The sequence below is a fragment of the Trichoplax adhaerens genome, genomic scaffold, assembly GCF_000150275.1.
Source record: "Trichoplax adhaerens TRIADscaffold_1 genomic scaffold, whole genome shotgun sequence".
Classification (NCBI taxonomy): domain Eukaryota; kingdom Metazoa; phylum Placozoa; class Uniplacotomia; order Trichoplacea; family Trichoplacidae; genus Trichoplax; species Trichoplax adhaerens.
In genome coordinates this window covers 11,104,557-11,122,566 of record NW_002060943.1, presented here as the reverse complement: position 1 = coordinate 11,122,566, position 18,010 = coordinate 11,104,557, and the positions used below count along the sequence as shown (strand labels likewise).

General features: G+C 33.3%; 1 protein-coding gene across 1 annotated transcript; it reads right to left on the bottom strand.

Annotated features, from left to right (window-relative positions):
• Window positions 1–2,848: 2,848 nt before the first annotated feature.
• TRIADDRAFT_4054 (uncharacterized protein) lies at window positions 2,849–9,788 on the bottom strand (the record flags this gene model as incomplete). The annotated part of the gene is made up of 7 exons (XM_002108260.1): window positions 2,849–2,961; window positions 3,133–3,249; window positions 3,393–3,551; window positions 6,636–6,752; window positions 8,087–8,203; window positions 8,610–8,726; window positions 9,737–9,788. Coding segments are annotated over 7 exons (792 nt in total), but the record flags the coding sequence as incomplete, so codon positions are not given.
• Between the last annotated feature and the right edge of the window lie 8,222 nt (window positions 9,789–18,010).

The following is an 18,010-nucleotide window of genomic DNA, read 5'->3' as shown; positions in this document are numbered from 1 at the left end:
TTTATAGTGGAAATAATGAAAAGAATCAATTTTGTGTTTATATTAAATTAGTCTACTCAGCAAATTCAGTCAATAATTTAATAAAAATCGAATTTACATAATTTTCATGTTGCAAAACAATGACGATTGGATTTTTCAATATTTTGTCTAATTTTGGATCCACAGTAGTCGAAATAATATCCGAATTGACTTTTGGAGTTTTATTGCTAGAAATAAAATAACGTGATTAATACTTTTTTATTCTGTTTCTCAATTAATTTAATGAATGTATAGACAATTTACTAGTAAATACTGCATAAAAGTGAAGTGCGTAAATGTCTATATGTAATAAGCTGCGCTAAATCGAGTCATTTATCTGATGCCGTACAATTTCAAAAGCTTTTAAAAACCTGCTTTTAGTATCCAAGATATCACTGATAGAGGTAAACAGTAAGCTAATAACCTTGATGGAACCATTATAACCTATTAGATTGCAATGGAGAGAATTGGAAATAGGATCAAATTAGGTTTTAATTATTATGATTTAAGGCTACAAAGTAATCAAAATATACTTTCTATGTTAAAATTTTTAAAATATACAGTACCTTCTCGTTGGAAAATTCCTCCTGGCAGCGTAATACTGCTAGTATCCTTTTGTTTTCCAGTTCCACCTAGAGCTGATGGCCGAAACTGATAACTTTGATTGGCCGTAGGAGGTATTACTTTAGATTCTAAAACTAAAATAAAACAATTTTCTCAGATATTAAAATAATGTAGCTACCTTTATTTCGATACTATAAATACAGAAATTCTTCTCTGTCATTGCGGTATTAGTTATCATAAACTTAGATAAACTGTAAATAAAAGGTATAAAAATCAATTTCATTTTATATCATAGCAACTAAAAGAATAATGGACCGCAACGAAGAAATTTACTGATTGCTGGAAAACATTTATCGTAGCGGGCAAGATTTACGAATCAAGGCTGTTATATAACAAAATAAAGCTATAAATTTGGATCAAAAGTTATTTGCTAAACTCAAAGAATCCTTTCGAATTGAAAAGGACAATGTTATGAATTGATAATTACCAATGTTTTCAGAAACAACCACAAAGCTGGTTTCATTTTCTTTCATTTCTTTTTTCATTACATAACTTGTAATTATTTCTGTGACTTTCATAATCCCTTGGCTGGGTTTTTTCTGAGTTAAATGTTATGATAATCATTTAATATTGAAACGTGTTTGTAGAAGGAGCGAGAAAGGATGAAAAACTATAAATATCATATATACCTTTTACGTTAGATATTTACAAAATATTGTTACTGTGCACATAAAATTTACGATAAACGCCTTCCAGTACTTTAAATTACTCTCCTTACATCGTCAATTTCCTTCCACGATTCTTTATTGGCTTGATGAACAATGTTACTTGAGGATTCAATAAAAGACTACGAAAAAATGACATTTTGAAAATTTTGAAGTAATTCAAGGGTATCAGCATCAAATTTGATCCAATATACTTTTAAAATTACTCAATCGGATAGTAATTTAAGCTTATGAAGAGATTGAGGTTAAAGATACAAAACAATGATGATCGCTTATTAACCTCAACTTCATCATCTGTCGGCTGCTTATCGTTTGTAGTTGCATTTAGAACGTTTTCTAATATATTTGTTGCTACGAGAATATCACCACTCAATAAAGGTTTATCCTTAGAAACTGTTGTAATGTTAACTAATTCTCGGGTAACTTCACCAATATTGCTTTTGTTACTTTGTAAGTTCGCGATCTAGTCGCAATAGATAAATGATCAATTAGATAAAAATATTAAAGCAATTTTAATAAATTCCAATTTAGCTTGATACTTGCTTTATCTTGTAATGAATTAAATTTAGGTGATGTACAGGCAGTAAAAACAGGAATATCCCAAGCAGGTGTTGAAGAATTTTTACACAATCTGCTTGCTAAACCTGAAACATAAAATTAATGAAATTGATGCAGAGACAATTTATATTTAATTAATCAATTCTTTGTTATATAAAGGTATGATGGGGCTACAGATTTAATACTGAATCGATCGGATACACAATCAAGATTTGTTCACTTCTGATGAATATGCGGGCAAATTATGATCTTGTTTTTAGATAAATCGTGCTATTTACTCGTGATAAGCACTAAGTGGCTACCTTATTGCACACTATCAGTCAATAAATTCTATTCCATTTAATAGAAATGGTAGGTATAGGCAATGATTTAGATATATTAATAAGCACGGTGATTTATCGATAGATCTGTTTAGAAATATAGCTGGTCTTAAATCTTTGTTTTACCAATTTGTAAATAATTCAAATCATATTCAATAGTAAAGTAAAAGGATAACAGAGCAAAAGGGTACGCATTGCACATTAGAATCAAATGTGCTAATAAAGAAAATGATGATAACGAGTATACAGGAATTAGTTATGGGAGCACTTTAATTTTAGACGGAGAGTGCTATTGCTTATTCATCGCCAAGATCGATATTTTATAAGCAATAAATCAAGTCTAGCTAAGATAGAGTCCCACAATTATGGTATACTCATATACATTATATGTGAACACTAAAGGAGGATTATCCAAATGATACCTGCACTACCAGGTGGACATTTAGCATATGCGATGCGGCCAGCTAGAGTTTCGTTCCAGAACACGGTAGAATTTTCTGCTTTGCAAGTCGTGATTTCTCCAATAATTTCTATTAGAAAATGAGATACCGACAAGGAAGAAACTTTTAATATCGGTATATTTCTAATCTGCGAATGTTTGACGAACAAATGCAATGGACCATCGATAATCAAACTAGGCTCGTAATTCTAATTCTAATTACCTTTTTCGCATGTTGGCCCTTCAAATTTAGGCGGACAAGTACATCGATATCCTCGTTCAATATTAATGCATCGGCCATTATTTTGGCATGGATTAAGGCGACATTCGTTGATATCTATGATAAATATTATATCAAGTTTAAAAAAAAAATTGACTCAGTAAGGTATTACCGTTATGGTTATATAGCACCTACAGTACTATAGGAAGTTACCACAGTACGCGGTATATACTATGTTTATCGAAGTGAATTTAAAAATATAGGTTAGAACTGAAAAATAAAATTTACCTTCCTCACAGTCTTTTCCTGTATAATATTGATTGCAACTACATCGGTAATCGTTAAACAGATCCGTACACCGGCCGTAGTTTTTGCATGGTTTGAGTAAGGCGCATTTGCTAATTTCTATTTGAAAGATACTGGTAGTTAGCGTCAAGGGTTAGAGATATTGTGTTATTTATTTTAGTTCTATAGTTATCCAACTTATCATGGCTCTGAATTATATCGAATCTTCATGTTAAGACTAAGAATTTTTGGCTACATTTCACCTTCATCGCAGGATGAACCAGTATATCCTGGTTGGCATAGACAGCGATGACTATTGCGTATATTTTGACAAGTGCCATTGTTAGAGCAGAGAGACTTACAAGTCAACGGATCTAAATTGGAAAGTACCGATAATAAAATAGAGAATATGTAATAATTCTCTGCAATTCATACCAACGAAATTAATTAATAATACTTGTATAGTTAGCAATAACTTGCTGCCTCATGGTTTAAATTTTCTTACGAAAAAGGTAATATTTCTTTAAGATTTTACATTTAAGAATATAATCATCCATCAGTAGATTTTTTATTAACTGATTAAATTTTTTAACCTTTTTCCGCTAACAGACTAATTGTTTGATTGTGCGTTCTCGTTATGTTGCAAAAAAAGTTAAGACGAAGGGTCCAAGTTCTAATGATAGATGGGTTACAATAAAGACGAGTAATATTTCGGTGGGTTATGGTTACCAGCTTCATTACATCTTGTCTGCAATTTCTGGTTAAAAATCGAACCTGCGGTTTATCATCATCGTTACTGCTGTTATACGGACAACGATCACTTCTAATATCTTCTGGCCAAGAAATATTATAATTTGCAAGTAAGATATTGATAGTCTGGGTTTTTATAATTTGGTTCCTGCAGTGATCTATAAATGACCACGTCCTGCGTAATTCGTATTGACATCCATTAAGGATTGGCCTAGAATCAACGTAAGTAATTTTAACATTATTTGTTTGATTGTGAATATATAGAGGGCAATATGGCGGTGTAATTATTTTTGGCTTGTCAGAAATACTTTTAAGGCTTTCAGCAATATCAGCACATGAATACGAGGTAATTGAAGATGATAAACTAATGCTCGGTATACTTTGGGTATCTTCGTCAATTTTTCCGTCTTGATCATCATCTACCCCATTAAAAATCTCTTCGTCGATATTCCCATCACAATCATTATCAAACTTATCTCCTGGCAAAGGATTATCTTTGACGCAATAAATTTTATGTGGCAATAGATTTAAGCGAGGCAAATATGTAAACACGAAATCAGTACTTAGACTAAGCAGCATGCTAAATTTTACATTACGATTAACGTGATAAATTTCACTATTTGCGGTTAGACGATCTAGTTTTCTATCTAGCTTGATAATAGAATAGTCAATTCCATTAAGGACAGTCCAATTACTGGAGTTTAATCTTGCTTGCCTTAATCGTAAACCATTAGTTTCATTACTTGGTACTATAAGTGTTAAGCCACTTATAAAGGAGTTAACATTAGAAATCCAGTAACGGTTAGAAAAGTGCTTAATAGCTTGAACAAATGATGTTACTGTTGTCATCATATTTACATAACTTATATCCGTATTACGGCTAGAAAGAAGTAAACACGGTTTACTACATTGTAGATAAAGCGTATCAGGTAATAGAATATGCTCTTGATCAATTATCTCGAATTTTCTTGCAAGCAGTAATTTAAATTGAAGATTGCCGCCAATCTTGCTTATATTGAATTGATTGCCATTAATAGTAATGATAGTTTCATTGTACGGCGTAACAAGATTGATGTGCGTATCATTATTTTGCAATTCTGTCATGATGAAATCTTGCCCAAGTGATGATATAGGAGGTATTTGCAAGGATATAGTAGGACCAGCCATAAAGTTTGGAGTTGATGTCATATCTGGATTATGATTGGTACTTGCTAAGAATACAAAGATAGGTTTAGATGTTGTAATTCTAGCAGTATTGTTAAGCGAATTTGTAGCATTAACAGGAATCAGTGTATATGAATTAGGTCGGGTAGTCCATTCTGATTGCATTTGATCACGATTGCCGAAATAGTCAATATCGATAGTAGTATTTTCCTCCAGAGTCAGCAAATAAAAGTTAGACCCGCTGTTAATTATTGAATTTAATGGGATAATGTATTGCTTCGCGGCAGTTGCTTTAGGCAGCATTAAAACAATTTTTCGGAATATTTCTGTACCCATGTCATGAATAGATACACTGATTGGATTTGTAGAATTGATATAGATAACTTCGTCAAAGTTTCTTGTAAATATAGACTGATCTTCAATTTCAACTATTCTACGTGTTAGCTGGCTAATGTTATTAGAAAAGTTCCTTTTAATATCCCTCACGGTAAATGTAGCAGCAGATTTGGACTTTATCTGGTATGGAAGAAAGTGCTTATAGATCGCATTAATATCTACCACGCCTGGTTCGTGGAAAGTTATTATAATCTCGAAAAAACTCTTACTAGAAACTGGAAAAGCAAATTTTTTACCCATGGTACCTTGATTACCTATCATTAAATTAAATTTGCAAAATTTTTAGGATAATGATTCATTTTAGGAATGCAAGATAGAAAAATGTAAGAAGTATCTGGTCCAAAATATACCAGCGCTATTTAAATAAGTCTACGAATCTTCAAAGTTTTCAATATGTTCATGATAGAAGATACTAAGATTATAAATTACATCTAGATTTCATATCTCATGTAATGATTATACATAAATTGATATTTTATGATTTCTTCAGTAGATATTTGGCACCTTTAATTTGGCATAGAGTTCCAGTATATTCTTCAGAGCAATGGCACGTAAATTTATTGCGTCCGAGGTGTTGACACGTGCCATAATTTAAGCAGGGATAATCATCGCATCTATTCAGTTCTAATAGGATAATAGTTGATTACTGTACATCATCAATTCTACAAAACTTTTTAGTTGTAGCAATTGTAAAATTTATCTAAAAGTATTCTTGTCTGCTTGGATGTACTACAATCTTCGAATTATCCTGACAAGTTCAATTATTTATTTTAACTTACCTGTCGAGCATGTTGGATCTGTGTAGCCAATCAAACATTTACAGGTAATACCGGTTGATGAGCTCAAACATGTACCACTGTTATTACATGGATTTGATGAACACGGATCATACTCTAAATAATAATGATTTAGAAGGAGTGCAAAGATAATTATCATTTTCAACTAATAACTGATTAAAAATATTTTCAAATTAAAACATAAAACAGATTACTTATTTCACAGTTTTTGCCAGTATAGAGAGTCAAACAACGACAATTATAGGCGTTATTAGCTTTAGATGAAACTATGCAAGTTCCCCCATTCTTGCATGGATGATTGACTGGGCTGCATATACTTATGTCTAGGAGGTAAAAATTAATTTAAATAATCAGTTATCTTAATCGCTATATGAAATACTTTAAATCAAGTGAATTTACTTATTTCACAGGCCAGACCCGTACGATCTGATGGACAAGAGCATTCATAGGAATTTAATTTATCTATGCATGTAGCATTTGCATTTCGGCAAGGATTTGATGAACACTCATTGATTTCTGCATTAGTAAGAGATTGTAACTTATCAATTACTTAAATTATACTCGACTTTATCTATATCCTTATTTGCTAAAATTTGCTGGTAAGAAATGCATACACATACGGTATATATATGGGTATTTGTACGGCGTATATGAATTTGTTAATTATATAATATAGCATAGAACTCTGAAATTTAATCTAAGTGTAGAATACATAGAAGCGTTAAATCTGATTTATCGTCTTTCTCGTTATACCTGTTTCACAATGCAATCCAGAATATCCGCCTCTGCAATTACACGTGTATGATCCATCAGGTTGGTTATTACAATTAGCGGAATTGAGACAAGGAGAACTACGGCACGGATTGATATCTGTAACGATTATAGAATATTTTATAACGTGTGAGTTAGTATGATATAAGTTTGTAGATGTGCTTTATTGTAACAATTTCTGTTAGAGCTTAATCCGATCATAATTTATATTTGAGATACTAAGTCTAATTTATCGTTTTTCTCGTTTTACCTGATTCACAATGTAATCCGGAATATCCTGCTCTACAATTACACGCATACGATCCATCAGGTCGGTTACTACAACTAGCGGAGTTGAGACAAGGAGAACTACGGCACGGATCGACATCTGTAACGATTATAGATTAAGTATTTTACGACATATGGGTTAGTACGATATAAGTTTGTAGATATGTGTAATTGTAATAATTTTTATGGGAAATTTTTATTAGAACTTAATCCGATCATAATTTATATTTGAGATACTAAGTCTAATTTATCGTTTTTCTCGTTTTACCTGATTCACAATGTATTCCAGAATATCCTATTGTACAACTACACACATACGATCCATCAGGTCGGTTATTACAACTAGCGGAGTTGAGACAAGGAGAACTACGGCACGGATCGACATCTGTAACGATTATAGATTAAGTATTTTACGACATATGGGTTAGTACGATATAAGTTTGTAGATAAGTGTAATTGTAATAATTTTTATTAGAACTTAATCCGATCATAATTTATATTTGAGATACTAAGTCTAATTTATCGTCTTTCTCGTTTTACCTGATTCACAATGTATTCCAGAATATCCTATTGTACAACTACACACATACAATCCATCAGGTCGGTTATTACAACTAGCGGAGTTGAGACAAGGAGAGCTACGGCACGGATCGACATCTGTAACGATTATAGATTAAGTATTTTACGACATATGGGTTAGTACGATATAAGTTTGTAGATAAGTGTAATTGTAATAATTTTTATTAGAACTTAATCCGATCATAATTTATATTTGAGATACTAAGTCTAATTTATCGTCTTTCTCGTTTTACCTGATTCACAATGTATTCCAGAATATCCTATTGTACAACTACACACATACGATCCATCAGGTCGGTTATTACAACTAGCGGAGTTGAGACAAGGAGAACTACGGCACGGATTGATATCTATAGCGATTGTAGAATATTTATAGCTCTTAAGACATTGCAACATGATTTTGTAATTGTTTACAATTATAATAATATGATAGGAGTTGATTTATTATTGGTTTTTAAACGATTAATTCCTTCATTTAGAAATAATGTCGTGCACTAGTAATATAATTTTGCTAGCGGTTTTGACCCGTAAAGCCAAAGGTCAAGTACATAAATAAATGCACACACTAATGCATGAGCAATTGAGCTTGTACCGCCAATTACGGCAGAAGTTCGCGCTTAGAATGAAATTACTCATTATAACGTTTCAGAAAGAGTATCAGGAATTAGTTAGTATGAGTAATTTACTTGATGTGTAAAAACCCAAATGTGTAATTATTAGTAACTTCAAATTTAACTGATTAATAGTGAATCTTACCAATATCACATAATGTGCCAGTTCGCTCTGAGGGGCAATTACATGTAAACCTATTTACTCCATCGATGCAAGAGGAATTAGGATGAAGGCAAGGACTCGATGCACATTCGTTAATACCTGTAAATGAAGGAAAATAAATTTATAGAATATAACAATTACATATTGGCTACAGTACTCCAGTGATTCAGACTAGGTACTGTATAGTGCTATTTACTGTTAATAAATTAATATCTGCGAATAAAATTTTGATTTATCACTTCGAACTTGTACATGTAAAGTCCGATCTTTTCTTTTGGTAGCCCATTAATGTAAAAGTTGCGTATGTTTTAAGTACTACATATATGTATAGTGTGTGTACTTCTATATGTTAATAACTGAATCAGAAAATTCATTATAGCTTACTCAGATGATGTGAATATGACTGCGATTGCTATATCTTATCTTATAAAGCCGAATTATGGTATTAAAGAAATGAATACAGTACTGTATTTGTAAATCGATCCTAGGACGAAATTTACTGTTATTTGGATAGTCTTACTTTGATTACAAATCAATCCCGTAAAACCATTTTGGCAGCTACAATTATATGCGTTTATGCCAGCAAATGAGCAATTTCCTCCATTTAGACATGGTATACTCGTACGACATAAATTTCCATCTGTTTCATGTTGTTTCATAACTTTAATACTTCTACATTTGCTTGTACTGTAGAAGAATTGCTTTTAAATTATTAAATCACAGTTTTACCCTACCGACTTCACAATTGGTGCCAGTCCATTCAGAGGGGCAATTGCAAGAATAAGAGTCAACATTGTTATGGCAAGTAGCATTTAAATGTTGACAAGGGTTGGAGGCACATTCATTGATATCTATTTAGAAATTAAAAGAGGCTTGAAATACATCACATATTTAGATGTAAATAATTTTAGATATATCGTAGCCTGCAGTATACAGTCTACAATCTCACTAAGGCTGGTATAAGCCTTAGAAAAGGATAACCGCAACATAGGTTTTATGTATATATTTGTTAAGTATAATATTTTATTGATTATAAATAGCCGCGAATTTTGAGACCTCATCCGATCGTAATTTATATTCAAAGAGCTAAGTTTAATTTACCATTTTACCTGATTCGCAATTTATTCCAGAGTATCCGGCTCTGCAAGTGCATGTGTACGATCTATTTTGGTGACTAGTACAAGCAGCAAGATTGAGGCAGGGAGAACTACGGCATGAGTTCATATCTCGTATAGCGATTGTAGAATGAATATTTTAAATATATATTAGTACAATATGAATTTACCGGTGTACATAATAGAAATGATTGAATCAAAATTAATTCATAATGAGATTATTCAAGTTGATATTTTCTAAGAATTTTCTTAATTATCGCATAAAGATTAACTTAAAATGGTATCGGTGCCAGTAATTTACTTGGTTATATTGATTTCTAAGTTTAAATGATGTTATAATGTATAAATTATTAGATATAGTAACACGAATACTTTCACTTCTTAAAGGTATATCTAATTTTAGAACTGGATCGAAAGTAATAAATTCAAGAATAATTCTTTAAGTTTTGCAATGATATTATATTATATATCGCCTTGCTAATACTAATCGACAATTGTTAAGATTCGCTAATTATAGCTATTTATACGGCATATCAAATAGATTTATCGGAAGATTATCAATTGTAAAATAATATCGAGTTCTGAAACTTGATCTAGCTATGGTGTAGGTATAAGATACTAGGTTGAATTTATTGCTGTACCTATTTCACAACGTGCTCCTGTATAGCCACTATTGCAATCACACCTGTACGAATTATTTACCAGAGTAATACAAGTGACGGAATTAAGGCAGGGAGAACTTCGGCATGAATCAGTAACTATATATCAAATGTAAAAATAATGTTTTTAAATTTTGATAATTAATCTCTGGTTATTATCTGCGAGTGTAATTTAAATTTGACGTACTTGCAGAAAATTTAAGACTAAACCCTTGGGAGGTGCGACGATTAAGTCCGCGGAACCAAACTTGAACCGTATTGTTTCGAAATATGATAGGATTATTTGAACTGCAAAATAATTTAGTTTTTCCGATATCTCCAGCATACAAAGCCAGCCAGACATCCCGACAACTGTCAAAACTTGTTAAATTGATAGAGACTGTTTCCATATAAAGGCTAGAATTCGTTAGGGAATCAGGGATTTTAATAGTCCACAAACAGTCTGTTTGACTAACACCAGAATTCATTGTGTAATTGATAAACTGGCTGCTATCACTGGCAATTATTGTTGACTGGCCACATACATCTAATATGATATGGAATGAAATAAATTAAATAGTGTTTAGCACCTTCGACAGTAATTACTATCTCATTGCGATGGACTATTACAAGATCGAGTACTTGAATAGCGAATACTATGTTTGATGTACTGTTCAGTACGGTAGTAAGATTTGATCAGAAGCTTAAAAATTTTATGCTATGATTTTGATCATTGTGATGTACCGAAGTTTCTTGCAACCTCGCAAGTATAAGGATTCTGAGGAAATCGATTAGGACATTCGCAGTATTTTTTTCCATCTGTGAAGTCAGTGTAGCAACACCATCTATACTGCTGATCTGATTCGCATGTAAGACCCACTGGACAGTAGTTAGTAGGGCAGGAAAGCTCTGAATTAAAATATGATTGAAAGATTTTATGTGATAACACACACACTGAAATTTTTCATGAATTTTTAAAAGGAGAATAGCAGGTATTAACATAGTTTACTAAGGAGCGTGATAGACAAGTAATCTTCCAGGTTAAGGAAATGTGTTATTGTCTAAGCCAAGTTTGAATACAAGTAAATTTATTAATCACTTACTAGTTGGAATGGTTGGGCTAGGAGTTGGAGTTGTTTGAGCATCAGTTGAAGTATGATGTAGTAAAAGAAGCAACTATTGGATAAGAATCAAATATCAAAGTAAAGATATTTTTACAACAAATTAGAGTTTGATATGACATTTGTACAGAGCTCAATTCGCTATTAGAATTATCGTAATTCGAGAGTAATCACGTAAGCTAATGCGCAAGTAGGCAGCTATCACGCTTAGACGGTCTAATAGTTTTCATAGTCAAAAGCGTATACTAGTACTATATTGGCAAAAATTAGATAGCTGGAATAAGTAGTACAAACGGAAGGTTATAAATTTCGATTAAATACTTCTGTTTATGAAACTCTCATAAAACTATGTAAAATAATTAATTTCAAGTGCCGTATTCAATAAGGTATTACAATAAAATGATTAGTAATTAGAATTATACTGAAAGGATTTAATGGTTTAATTTTTACTCACTTGTATAGCGATAACAAAGGTATAAAAAACCCTCTGGATCGGAGTCTCTTCCATGCTATAATGCCGCACTAAATCACCGATATTATAAGCAAATAAAAAATTGTGCTGCTTTCTTTTGTCTATGTTATGATCTTAAACGTACGATATTTAACCGTAAGAATGAATATTTCAATTTTTTGTAGTCATTACAATAACTTGAAGATATTAAGTACGCTTGAAATTGAGGCCTTTTGTAGATTTAAAGAACCAAATTTACTATTGTGCGTTATTATGCGAATAAGGTTACTAATGGTTCAATCTAATCTTGGTAATGGTAAAGCGATACGTAGATATGCAGTGGCGACTTAGTAATGGTTTGAGCTTTATTCGCGTATACGGTAGGATTATTACGGGTGTAAAATATTTCGCCTGGGAGGATACCAACTTTGTTTATTTATTTTATGACGACGGCTCTTTGAATGAAATTTTTGAGTGGAAAATAATCAATACTTTACGTAATTATATATTTAATTATTATCATGATTCGATTTACTAGCCTACGATATTGCATTTCACCGCTGTGTGGATACTATATTTTTAATAATATCGTAGGTTAATGGAGTAATTGAGTAGTGCAGTCAAAATTACGAGACGGTTTACGTGCTGAATTTTCACGACTATTAAAGGCGAGTCTATTACCTTGTATATTTGCGGTAAGTTTAGTAAACGGATTCGAAACATGTGGTACTGTATTTGTTAATTGAAGAAGAATAACACCATCAGTGGACCTTTTGAAGCATCATTAATGTGATCTACTAAACTCGTAGGGAGTAAATATTATTCGCTATATTTTACTCTTTTAGCATCGTTAGTGCTACTGTCGCAGTGTCTGCCAATTTTAAATGGTATCTTCGGTTCTATCTCTCGTAAATCATGTTCAATTAAACCTACTCGCATTTTTGTAACGCATATCTTACATATTATACTTAAATTAGCGTTAACTGATTTGATTCACTTTGCTTGAACTGTATCTATACTTATTAGTTAAAATTTTCCCTAACGTCGTAAATCGATTAAATAGACAAGTATTTATTATTATTATTATTATTTTTACAAGAATGTTTCCTTAATATCTATAACTAATCCTAAATAGTATGTTTTGGGATATTGATAAAATATGACCAAGATTGGAAATGGTTCGATTACGTTATTGTTCAATATTCTGTCAATACTGTATAGGGCTCATGAAAATAGCGAGTTTGAATTCATGTATTGAACTTATTTAAAATACTCATGCAAGATCGACTCATAACTATTTTCTTCCAGTTTACTGAATCGCATGTAGTGTGTAATCATCTCTTGTTGTGGATCTGATGGTCTCTATCATCTAGTGATTGTAAATTTAAGACTATTCATTCATTTTAATGAGCTATATTCCCTATAATACCGGTGTGATATACTGTACGTCCCTGAATTTAAAGGCAATAATGATCGATTCATAATGGTTACTATTAGTTACTGTATCTGATTTAGGATTTGCCAATTTGATTTCTCGGCTTTAGAATCTCGTAGGATGTGAGTAGCGTGTGCGTAGTAGATGTGTTTTTCGTATTATTGTTGGACTAGGAGAGGTTCTGTTCAAAATAACGACTGTTGCATATATACAACACAATTGCGAACCTATGCAAACTATGTGGTGATGATTTTTTCACAAAAGTCCCCTGCCAATCGAGAGAAAAATTTTTCGCTCATTGAGAAAAAAATGGCCAAGAAAACATTGATTGGATCATGGTTGGTATGCCGCAGTTATCGACTTTTGTTGTCAAGTCCATGGTACGATCGACACCTCACGGCTCACACGGTGTCCAACACGAACAAATGCTAAATCCTTTTCATCCATGCAGCGATACAGACTATCACACCGTCTGTGTCTCTTTTAGTACAGTAGTCTGTAGCACCAAGTTGACACTGTATCCGAGATTTTCGAAGGCAGATTTACATCATTTAATCACTATATTACAGTGCATACTTTGCCGGTAGCATAACAGTATCGGATCATTCTCTGCTGTTTATAGTTATGTCCATAAAATACGGCTACTGCTACAGGACACTGGTACTTTACTACAAAACGCGTGAGCGGTCTTGACGAACCAAACTTTGGATCACCTACTGAGGTACAGCTGTACTGTCTCGGGCGGTTGGTCCATAATTAATTTGTTACCGTTGGTACAGTACAGTACAATACTGTACACTGTACACTGTAGAGTAGAGTACTGTACTGTACTCAGGGACTGTTAAAAACAAATAGAAAGCACGTACACAGAAACTTTTTCCTTTTTCTTTGAAATCATACATTTAAGCGCGTACCTTTAAATCTCTCTTGTTCAAAAGTATCTACTGTTATACACAAAACCCCACAATTTTCAATCCTTAAACCTAATCATGGATAAACGCCGAATTTCAATGACACATTAAGCTATAGTTACAGCCAATAAATTTGAAATTGGAAGTTCAAGTCAGCCATACAGTACACTAATTCATTGTCCGACGATTTTTTACGTTACCTCATACAGTAGTAAGCGTAATGGAATACTATCGTACCGTTCAGTACCGTTCTGCCTTGTGGTGGCATGGCAGTGTTCACTGTACTGTACAGTATGTGCCAGGCCGTGCAGTAAGCATTTCTGTACCGTACTGCATGTGGGTAAAACTAGGTAAAACTACAGGTCCACGTGCCTCCAGCTCAAAAATCACCACCATTATCAACTAGTCAAAGTCCAAGTCCACAGCTAGCAAAAGTTACTAAAGATATAAGCTATTTTATAATCCTGGTATATAATCTGTAGGTGTTAGATTACAACTGTATTGCTTGAACTCAACTGTGTACAGCATTAATCTCTGGAACACCCCACAATAGTAACAGGTACCTTGGTATCCACCCATCTCAGTTATTGCAAGGTTAATAGTACCTTAGCGTACAGTACTATTTAAGATTAATTAATTAATCAATGATTAATTTCGAGGCTCGCTATCCATGATTTCGAAGCTACAACCGATGATTGCTTGTTGTAGAGACTATAGAACAAAGTGAGCTACAAGTCTAGCTAGCTGGACGGGATGTGTAATCATTATGATCAGGCCGCACCGTAGAGACTGTTCATAAAGACGAAGGTATTAAAAGGATACACGTGTATGTATGCACATTGTACAGTATGATGTCAGTATCTACCGACTCCAGAGTCGAGATCCATCAACGCTTTCATAGTACAGTATCACAGTTTAGTATAAAAAGTCTAATTAATCTGCAAAATCAGGTACTCATTGCCTCATGCTTTCTTGCCACTCCTGTTTGTTATTATTATCGCTCAAGCGAACTTAATAACAGCCCGATTCATCTGCTAGAAATACCATAAAAGCACAGCACTGTACGTTTCAGTCCATAGTTCTGTAAGTACAAAGTCTAGTGCCAACAGTAAATATAGTCATGCACGGTATATCGTAAAATGAACTGATCGGCTAAAATGCTGAGCAAATTATCTCAAAATACAGGCATGCTTTAATATATGAAATCATTAGTGACAGTACAATAGTAATAATAAAACGTAAGTTTATTTTAGCTGATGGTGTCTGAATCCCATTCTATCCGGGTACAGTTTACGTACAGTAGTGGCTTTACTACATGAGGAAACACATATCGTTTAATAACAATCACAACTTACGATTTAACCGATTTAAGATGAATAAACATGATACGATAAGTAAGCACTACCGCTACAGGATGCCTCTTTCTCCGATAGAAAAGAAATCAAATAATTTAAAATATCTACTGTACTGTACAATAATTTTTCTGTACGCTTTGAAACGCTATTATCAGAAAGGTTCCGTCAAAGTTAGTAGTAACATAAGTAACGGCAAGCCTAAGAAATTAAATTAAACCATATCACATTCATTTTTTAAAAGGTAAAATTAAGTCACTGACCGATAAAATAAAACATTGACGACGTTTTAGCACGAAAATTCTAAGTATCCACTATCTCTCGCTGCAAATCAAGTCTGCAACTAAGTTTTAGTCCGATTAATTTAATAGTTTATCACTTTCAAGTAAAAGTTGGTAATTGACAAATTAGTGCATTACCAAGCAAAATAGATGCGACAAGCATTTTAAGTATTATAAAAGATAATCATAATTAGTATGCTAATTGGAACGGTGCAAAAGTGGACAAGACTGAAAATTAAATTCCAATCAACCGATCAATTTACGGCCAGTATGTATGGAGTAAAGAGGCACCTGAACCAAGCAACATCAAACTAAGCGCTAAATAACTAGTATAAGAAAACAAGAGAATGCGAACGCAGCCAACAACGTTAAAATTAGGTATTTGCCAGAGTTCTGTTACATTGAATCAATCCTTTCTGAGACTTAGGCATACCACTCCTTCTTTCTATCAATTGGAGGTGGCTGAGCACCAGTAGCGTCAGGACTTTGTTGCATACCAAGCTTTATTTCAGTCTTAGTCATTTCATTTGCTTCCCCAGTTTGATAACCACCGATAGTGGTACCACGCCATCTGATAAACAAATATAGTACAAGGATGGCTCCTATTACACAACCTATAATAATGCCAACGAGTGCACCAGTATCCATGACTCTATTTAAAGCTCAAAATATCGGAATCGTTGTAAAGCTAAGAAAACTAAGATAGCAGTTCGTTCGATTGAGAGGCGAAAAGTGTGCCAGTTGCGAGCACCCTAATCCGTTTTGACTGTTGAAATTGACGAAATGCGGGTAACGCTAGAACCAGTAGTGTAGTGTAGGAAAACTATCAATCGCGTACCAGCTACTACGGCGACGCAGAGGAACCGTACGTTTCACTTTTTATGAACAGTTTCACGCTGAGAGCGTGTGTGTTCAGTACAGTACTGTACAGCGTACTGTACTGAACAGTGTATCCTTATGGTCTGTACAGTGTACAGTACACTCCCTTACAGTACAGTACTGTAAAAACTTTTGAATACTGTACAGTACTGTATCCTTATGGTCTGTACAGTGTACAGTACACTCCCTTACAGTACAGTACTGTAAAACTTTTGAATACTGTACTGTACACTGTACAGTACAGTATCCTTATGGTCTTTACAGTGTACAGTACACTCCCTTACAGTACAGTACTGTAAAACTTTTGAATACTGTACTGTACTGTACTGTACAGTACAGAAGACTACAGTAGTTTTACCGTTCTGTACAGTAGGGACTTGTAAAAGAATACTGTACTGTACTGTAGTTTTTGTCTTTTACAAGTCCCTGACTACAGTACTAGACTGTACAGTGTACAGTGTACAGTACGGTAAAAAACTGACAAAGAACGAGCCCGCGTGCCTCCAGCCCTACAGTATGGACGTGCCTACCACTACCAGTGCTTTGACGCCCCTATGAACTCTGTACCTTTTCCACGCAGATTTTTAGCACCAACAGTTTTAATTAAGAGACACTTGTCAGTTATCCAGTCTCTTCTCTAGTTAACAGTACAGTATACGCTATTGTATTGTATTGTAACCACTACAGTACTGTCCTATACTGTAATCATGTAATTGCTGTACTGTACTGTGTATTGATTGATCCATATTTCCTGTCAGCCACACAATGGAGAAGAAAATTATTTGATACAGTTGAATCGCTTTACTTAATTGATTACTGTACTGTCAATTGGCCATCTGAACAGCATTGGCAATCGAGCATCACATCACTTCTGTATAATAATACATTGATGAAAAAAAGTGCAGTAGATAACCCGTGTTATACTGTACTGTAGGTTGATCAAAAATGGATCGATAGACCATATTTTACAAATACAGTACAGCTGTACAGGTACAGTACATGCTACTATGGTACTGTACGCATGGCGAACTTCGCATTACAGTTGTCCACAAGTCGCTTTCTCAGTCGCTATAAAATGTGAGAAAGTTTAATTCAAAAATTGCAACGATGATTATTACCGTTCCTTTATTTCATATTCATTTCTTACCAGTTATGTAATCAATATTTAAAATTAAAATTAAAACAATAAATGTCGTGAAA